We start from the raw sequence: 8,875 nt of genomic DNA on the forward strand, positions 1-8,875 counted from the left end.
TGAACTCTTATATTGATTGACAAGCATCATTCAAATGTCTCAGTGGAACTTTTATTTTCATATTAACACACCAGCTGAGCTTGCACAGTGGATGGGACCAAAAAAGTGATCTGGTATCAGGAGCGTAAAGGATCTTGAAATTTAGCTGACCGTCTGATCACAGTGGAACACTCCCACCATCATCTTCCTTGGTGGATTGAGAACTTAAGCAAAGTATCTGTGTATGTTCAGGTTACAGGTAGTCCTTGATTTACAACAGTTCATTTAGTGACCGTTCAAAGTTACAACACTGAAAAAAGGAAATTATGACCATTTTTCACACTTATGACCATTGTGATGTCACATGATCAAAATTCAGACGCTTGGCAACTAGTTCATATTTTTGACGGTTGCAGTGTCCCGAGGTCATGTGATCCCTTTTCCGACTTTCTGACAAGCAAAGTCAATGAGGAAGCCAGATTCACTTTAACAACCATGTTACTAACTTAACAAATGCAATGATTCACTTAACTGTGGCAAGCAAAATCACAAAATGGAGCCAAGGCACTTAACAAATGTTTCACTTAGCAACATAAATTTGGGGCTCAATTGTGTTTGTAACTACAGTACAAATTGTACAGTGCTACAGTCAATCTATAACTTCTCACTCCCTGCTGTTATTCCTTTTTCAGTGGGCGATCCCAATCTTCTTGGAATAAATTTCTGGAAAAACGAGTCCCGAGTCCCCAAAGGGCAGTCTGACAGGAGAGGAAGAGTGGGGGCCCTCCAGGCTTGATGTGGATCGCGGGGGGAAGGCGGGGGTGCAAGAGACGATGGGGAGAGGAGGTCATCGGGGGTCGGTGCAGGGAGAGGTGAGCTCGGGCCCTGGAGGGGGGCAGATGGGCAGGCGAGGGGGAGGCGCCGTCCGCTCCTTCCTAACCCACTGCCTCTCCGCTGCCGGCGGGTCCGGCCCCGCTGCTGACGGTTTTCTCTCGCACGCTGATGGTGCGCGAAGCGGCCGAGATGAACCCACCGGAGGGCCAGCAGCCCCTCAGCGCTCGCGATCTCTTGGACGCGGCAGCCACTTTCTGCGACAACAACCGGAGCCTCTTCCCGACCTCGCAGGCGCCAAAAGTCCCGCCCCACGGCGGCCACGGCCTGGGCGACTCGAGCACCGGCGGCGGCCCTTATCTGTGGCTCAACGGTGCGCCCGTGGCGCACAGCCCCTACTTGGCCGCTCCCAACGGTGCGTCCGGCCCCTTCGTGCCCTCGGCGGCTTATGGGACGGGCGCCAGGCAGCTGCTGGCCGCCCAGGCGGCGGCCCCCGAGCTCAGCTGGCTGTCCCTGGCCGGCCAGCAGGACTTCTTCAAGGTGGTGCGGCCGCCCTACTCGTACTCGGCGCTGATCGCCATGGCCATCCAGAGCGCGCCGGCCAAGAGGCTCACCTTGAGCCAGATTTATCAGTACGTGGCCGGCAACTTCCCTTTCTACAAGAAGAGCAAAGCCGGCTGGCAGAACTCCATCCGCCACAACCTCTCCCTCAACGACTGCTTCAAGAAGGTGCCGAGGCTGGAGGACGACCCAGGTAAGGAAGGCTCTTCGAGCCGCGTCCGCAGGCGCGGTGAATCGGGCGGCGCCCGCTGGAACTCCTTCCCGCGCTTCTCCTCGTTCTCCCTCTGAGAGGCACGGAAGTCACGTGGGAACGGAGATTTGATTAACTGTCCTTTTCACGCTTGTCGGAGGAAACCTAAGGGCCGGCTGGGCTGCAGCCCCAGGAGCTTGTTTCCTTGGAAATAAGTCTGGACATCTACATGTCTATGGAGATACTCAGTCATCTGGATTGTGGGGGGTCCCAAAGGTGCTTTTTCCAAGGGAAACTGGATGTTGCTTTTCCTTGAAGACCTGTCGCATCTCAACACCTTCCGAATGCTGTTCAAGAGTAGCCCCATGTAGAAAACATTGCAATAGTCCGACCTTGAGATGACTAGGGCCTGCATGACTGAGTGCAGGGACTCCTTATCCGGGAAAGGCCGCAACTGGGGCACAACCCGAAGTCGCGCAAAGGCTCTCCTGGTCGCGACTGCAACCTCCTCTTCGAGCAGGAGTCGTGAGACCAGGAGAACACCCCCCCAACTTTGGAGAAAAGGCCTATATGATTTTTCACAGCAGAGCAAAAATAATAGTGCATATTCTAACATACCTTTGAAGCTCTTACCTAATTTGTGTGCATATGGCAATGTTGTGAATGTAAGGGATATCCAAAACTGATACGATGAATATATACGCCACTATAAGCGCTATATTCTAAACATGGGGAATGTAACTTGCCTGCTTGCAGTGCAATCTTAACACCTGTTCACCTAAACCTATTTTAATTAATGGTGCTTTCTTTCAAGTTACTGTGGGCTAGAAAATATTGTTTGCTCCATTTCTGCCTTGCTGTTTCTCCAAGCTCCTCGCAACAACTGATGGATCCTCCAAGGGCGTGTTAAGTTTACCTTATGCCACTAATGTGAATTATACAATCAAAGGGTCACTTTGAGTGGTCATCTCAGCTTATAATGTCACTGATCCATTGCTACGGTGATAGAAAATCTGTCTCCGTTAAGTGATTTGTCACCACAGCCGTGCTGGGTGACAGTATAAATCACAAGTGAGAAAATGGTCCAAGTGTACTGCCATGACTAAAACTCTGATAAATCAGGAAGTCCTGGACTTGAATGTCAGCTCTGTCATGAATTCTTAAGACAGTGTTAGGTGATGTCTGCTCCACTTCCTTTGCCTTGTGTCCTCCAATTACTTTACCCATTTTAGAATCATTTGTTCTGATCATTTCAGTATCTCAGTTTCTAGAGTATTTGTGTACCCCTGTTAAACCCACATGTTCTCCATTGATTCATAGGTAAAGGGAATTATTGGACCCTGGATCCCAACTGTGAGAAGATGTTTGATAATGGCAACTTCAGAAGGAAGAGGAAAAGACGATCTGATGCAGCTGGTGGGCCTGGCGCCAATAACAAAATGGAGGAGAAAAGTAACAGTTGTCTTGTTCAGCCAAGCCCTGAACCTCGCAGCTTGGGCTCTGGTGAGCTGCAGTGCTCTTTGGGATCTAGGAATGACTGCAAATCCCACAGCCTGGACTCTAGCCATTGTTTCTCCACATTTGTCTCAACCATGAACGTTGTGGCCCATGGCCGGAATGGTTTCCCCAGACAGCTTTCTGGTGGGCCAGTATCCGAATTCACATCTGGGAGGCAGAATGGGCCCAATCTGAACTCCTGCTCTCCTTCAAATGGCAACCCAGCTTCAGCATTTGAACTCAGTTCCCAGTCCCACTCCAGGATGAATTACTATGCAGGTGTTGGTGGGCAGTCGAGCTGGCTCAACAGTCCTGTCCTGAGTACCTTTAGTGTGAACAATCTGATTTATAGCAGAGAAGGGACAGAAGTTTAAAGTGATGCTGAAAAGCTGGTGTTCCACATTAGTCCCATAAGCATCTAGTCAGATTACCTTATGTAGGCAGCCTTCAGCATTTACAGTCCCATTTGGTTGATTAAATGCCATCAAGTCAGTGTTGCCTCTTAGTGACCATACAGATTTTTCTCCATAGAAATCTGTTCCTAACAGGGTTTTTAAGGCCTTCAAATGATGCACTCATTACCAAAGTAATTGTGTCCGTTCACTTTATTGCTGGTCATCCTAGACTTCTCTTTGCCTTCCCCAGAGAGTTAGGTCTTCATATAATGTGTCCAGAATAGGATAATTTGAACCTGGCCATTTCTCTCTTGACCTCTTTAAATCTGATATGAGATCCACTTTTAAATGGTTTTATCTTGATTAGTTTATCCTGTTCCCTTCCATTTGTTTTTGTTTTTTGCATCATCTCTATTATTTTTTCTTTCTTCTGTGTTCATCCTGCTGTCTTTTATTTTCACCTGTCCGTTAAAACAAAAAGTAATAGCAGCAAATGCTGAAGGGAGTATACTTAGACCTACTTTTGACTAAGGCATAAACTCAGTTTAGGTCCCAATATATCATTTTACAAGCTAAAGTATGAACTGAGGGTCATTCAAAGGATGAGATACCGAGACCTAATCTACAGAATACTATCCATCGAAAAACAGTTTGATGGCACAGTTCTTAGAGTTCCCACAGAATAACCTCCAATCAGAATATATTATCCGTTAATTAGTGGCAAGAGATGCCACTAATTCTGATTTTCATCACATACCAAATATTTTGTGTTTGCTTCATAGATCACTAACTTTCTATGTCTTATAACAGCTGCTTTTCTGGAAATCAAATGTAATTTATCAACTTGTGAGAATGGTAAATATTTCTTAACAATCCATTTTCTGTTACACACACATCATCATCTTTATCAACAACAACAACCATCTAATCCTTAACATATATTTGAAAATGCATCGATTTACTTCAGACTTTTTCAAGGAACTATGCAAAAGTCCTGATAATTTCATTTAATGTTCCAGCATCCAATCATTTAGTAGCTTTTTTTATAAGCTCAATATTGTGCCTTATGGACTAAACTCCTTAGTTTTTTTTTTAAAAAAAGTGCACTAATCAATAACAGAAATATTTTGGAAATTGTATATTACAGATGTAGACATCAAGTTTAAGAAAGTAGGTATATTTTGAGAAATATTGGAGACATTTTTTAGATTTTAAATGTATAATGTTGCTGACCATAAAGTGAACAAAATAAAATGTTGTCCTAATTTAATTTGTCTCAATTTTATATTTGCTACATTTCGTATTATGTTTTGTGGAATATTTTGTTTCAGGACTTCAATTCAACTGAAATTTAAAGTGTTTAAAAGCCAGAACCTTGTTCATGGCCAAAATTGGATCTTGCAAAATGTAAAGTTACAATGAAAGTTTTAAGCTTAAACTTCAGTTATAATCATTCTTATTCTGCCAACTTCTAAAAAAAACATAAAATAGCATTGGCCATTTTTCCACTGAATAAACAGTCAATTGTTATATACCTGGGATTACAAATAAATAGATACTTTGGGTGCATCTTTAAGACAATAGCTTTGATACTAAGAAATGAAGCCATTAATGGAAATGATCAGAGCATGGGAAAGAAGATTCAACAATGTAATTATAAATACTTTCTTCTGCCAAGTTATAAGGTGCTGCTTGACTTTTCTTTAAACAAGTATTTAAAGAACTATCCCAGATACATCTCCATCAACACACTATTCACTGTTCATACCCAAATGGCCTGTAGGCAAATAATTTATGGGCTTTGCTTTTATACAATGTTTTGGGGAGGTTATTTGTGGTAGAATTTAAATAAGTATTCAGAAAGAAAAAAAAAGATTGATTCTACTCATTTGAAAGCCATAAAAAGTATCAGGGTTTGCTAAGAGGCTTAAAATGTGCATAAATCATAAATGGAAAAGAAAAGGCATCAAGTCTGGATTTAAATCAGCTTATTATTTATTTATTTTTTAAAAAAAATAGGATTTATTTATGTTTGTCTATTTGCAGGAAAAAACAGCAATTCAATATTAGGCATATGAAAGCTAACTGAAGATGAAATTCTTCTACTGGGGATTAGCCAGTTATGAATACATACTAGTCAGGACAGAAATTGTCTTAAAGTAAATCCCATTACTTTGATCCCGAAATACCAGAATTTTACAACTGTAGCTCTTGCCTGAATTAACCTCCACAGATTGCAAGTACACATCAGTATGATTTTCTCAAAAATAAAGTTGAGTCTGTATGGGACTTCAAAATATCTCACCGTCAGCACACCGTCAGCGGTGGGTTCAGTTGCAGTTCTACAGCACCAGAAAGCCCAATATATTCAGAAGGCACCCCTGCTGATTTAAATGCAGTTAAATGGGTTCGTAGGTTTGAAGCAGAATAGATTTTATTCAGAAGTAAATCCTATAGCAAAGTTGACATTCGGGATACCTGTCGTGGGTATTCAGCCTTAAGTTCCTCGGCTGTCTCCTTGCGTCTGAGCACTTTTCCTCACTCCGCCCGTTTTCAGGGCGAAAGCATATTCCTAAAGATCCTCTAAATAAAAAGTCACAAGCAGCTCGCAGCTGATTCACTGGGGTTTATTTGTCAAAGGATTGTGTGCCCGCCCGCTGCTTGGTAACTATTTTGAACGCCCCTTTGGAAAGATAGAAAGCCTAGGAAGAGAATTTGAGTCTCGCTTTGCCGAGCGGAAAAGTTCCGCGTTTTGTTTTGTTTTATCACTTCAGGACAAATTTACACCGCTGGGAAGATTTTTAAATTGTCACCGTCCTTTTCTTGGGACAAATACATCTTTTCAGACCGCTGAACTTTAATTCATGCAAAGACTTTGGACTTCAGCTTGGGAGCGCCTTCATGATCCGTTTCCAGAAGTCTATTGAACTGCTTTGTGGGAGTGGGAAAACAAGCAGACGGTCGCGGTGGGGGGTCCTTCGTCTTATGCGGAAAAACTTGGGAGAGGGGCAGTAAGGAAGAGAACAGAAATGGGGACGGTTCCTCCAGGGATCCGTCCTATGGCAGTCCCAGTTTCCAGGGTCTTTGATGGGACTCTTGTAGGTCAGAAATGGGGAACATGGTTCCTATTAAGTTACTTTTTATCAGGTTCCTTCTGATCCAAGCCTATTTATTTCTTGCAGGGATAATATGCCTTTATAGAGCAGTTGTGAGTGGTAGAGAGGGGAGAACCGTTCTAATACCTCAAACTTCAGTGAAGTTTCAAGAGGCTTCAAGCAGAGTGCTTTTAAACCCTAGAAGCTGTTGTAAAGGCAACTTGCCCTCCCTGCTGGTTCTCAGCATTCACTTCAAGCCTATAAAGGTGAACAAAATGAAAATACAGAGAGTGCTTTTTAAAACGAGGTTTTCACTGTTTAATGGGAACTTTCTTTGGGGACCTTATTAATGTGCTTTTTTTTTTTTTTCAAAATCTCAACAAGTACTTTACAAGCCTGCAGATAAATCTCTTCTCCAATACTTCAAAGATGGAGAAGCAGGGCTCTAAGGCAGACTGCAGCAAAACTAAAGGCAGGTTAACCAAATCAGTTCAGGAAACCCTGAATGGATTCAAAAGCTAATTTTCATTCTGCCAGAATTTAGTATTCTACTTTTCTAACTATTCTACTCTAATGTCACGGTAGATAGATGTTCAGTGGGAGCCTAGTGAGACATACCTGTCTTTTATCTCCAGATTTCATCCTTCCCCTTTAAAGAAGCAACACTTATGTCCTGTAATGTACACCTGAGGGATCAAAGGGCAAAGGGATTCATTTTTAGTTATCTTTCCAGTGGAGTGCTTTATCATGTTACTGAATAAGAATCTTGCTAACCATGTCTGGAATGCAATCTCCCAGTTAAGGAAGACCTTAAGAAGTTGGAGCTTGAGAAACTGCTTTAGAGAGGCAGCCACAGAAGAACCTGCTGTGATTGCAGCTCTAAATGAACAGGGAAAAGAGATATACCCAACTTCCCACAGGCTGACAGTGGAAGTGTTCTTGAGTCCATTCCTGAAATAGCCCAGCAAGGGAGAAGAAGAACATTCCAACAACAGTGAGACTGTGCCCTATCGTTGACAGATTCTTCTAAGGAAGTTACAGAGGAAGACCCAATATTCTTGGATGTTTTCCCAGAGCAATCTTTCTGCTCTTTGGCAAACGTCCCGGAAGGCGCTAAAAGGAAATCTAATCAAGCTAAGAAAGGAAGCCAGAAGTACGCTCCCTCTTACCAAGATGCAACATTCAGATCTGTGAAATGGAATGGTCTAAAGTTCCAGGAGTATTTTCTGAGGAGGCACAGAGTAGTTGCTCCTGTTATGGATTTGATAAGGACATATGAGGCACAGTCCTTTTCATTGGCTACATGATCATGTTCTCAACTCATTCCCAGCCTGAAGCTGACATAAGATAAACTTGTTTTCAAGTAGTAGTTATTGTTCAGTCGCTAAGTTGTGTCCAACTGTTTGCAACCTCATAAACCACAGCACACCAGACCCCGCTGTCCTCCACTGTCTCCAAGAATCTGCCCAAACTCATATATTGATGACACTATCTAACTATTTCAAGTAGTACTTTCCTCCTTAAGATGGCACAATCTGCCACAACGTCAAAGGAATAAATTATTTATCATTCGTTAACTCTGAGCCAAGATCAGCTGATCTATTGTGGTGTGTTTTGGGAATAGCGGAAGATACAGTATGCCTCCTCTGGTCACTAGCCAGTCTCTACATAATTTTCTCCCAGCACTAGCTGGGTTCCTTTTATTTTTATTTATTTATTCATTAAATTTATTTGCCCCATTACCATTTTGTCCCATTATCTCAATCTACTTCCATTCCACCTCCGTTTGATACCAATCAGATAGATGAGAGCAGACAATTCCTACATTTGGAAATGTGAAAGGCATACATGTGTGCTGATCCCACTTATTCTAAAAGCAGGGGTGCCCAACCTTGGCAACTTTAAGACTTGTGGACCAACTCCCTGAATTCCTCAGCCAGCGTGGAGAATTCTGGGAATTGAAGTCCACAAGTCTTAAAGTTGTCAAGGTTGGACACCCCTGTTCTAAAGCATATCTTCTTTCTCAGATGCAGAAATTGTGGAATCCAGATAATATGACCCTGAACTTGCTTTTGTTGCTTATTTCTTCGTTTCAATCCCTCTCCTGCTCCATAATGGAAGAACTCTGGTCCAGCAGCTAATTTCAGTCTCCCCTCTCTATGGGACCTAAGTAATTACACAATCATAATAAGGCCTCTCTCCCTCTTTCTCTCTGGGGTTATTTCCATCCTGGGGCTCTCTCATATATTAATTTTTGTCTAACACAGGAGAGGCAAGTATACCAGCTGAGAGAAGCCCTGATTGGTGGATGTTTTCCCCATTGGCTG

At 42.9% G+C, this 8,875-nt stretch overlaps 1 protein-coding gene across 1 annotated transcript; it reads left to right on the forward strand.

Moving 5' to 3' along the window:
• The first annotated feature begins 1,002 nt into the window (after window positions 1-1,002).
• FOXI2 (forkhead box I2) lies at window positions 1,003-3,432 on the forward strand. The gene is made up of 2 exons (XM_015817531.1): window positions 1,003-1,564; window positions 2,882-3,432. The coding sequence occupies exons 1-2, from the start codon at window positions 1,003-1,005 to the stop codon at window positions 3,430-3,432; spliced, it is 1,113 nt and encodes a 370-aa protein (XP_015673017.1).
• The last annotated feature ends 5,443 nt before the right edge of the window (window positions 3,433-8,875 follow it).

The sequence above is a fragment of the Protobothrops mucrosquamatus genome, unplaced genomic scaffold, assembly GCF_001527695.2.
Source record: "Protobothrops mucrosquamatus isolate PMUCROS unplaced genomic scaffold, P.Mucros_1.0 scaffold_128, whole genome shotgun sequence".
Classification (NCBI taxonomy): Eukaryota; Metazoa; Chordata; class Lepidosauria; order Squamata; family Viperidae; genus Protobothrops; species Protobothrops mucrosquamatus.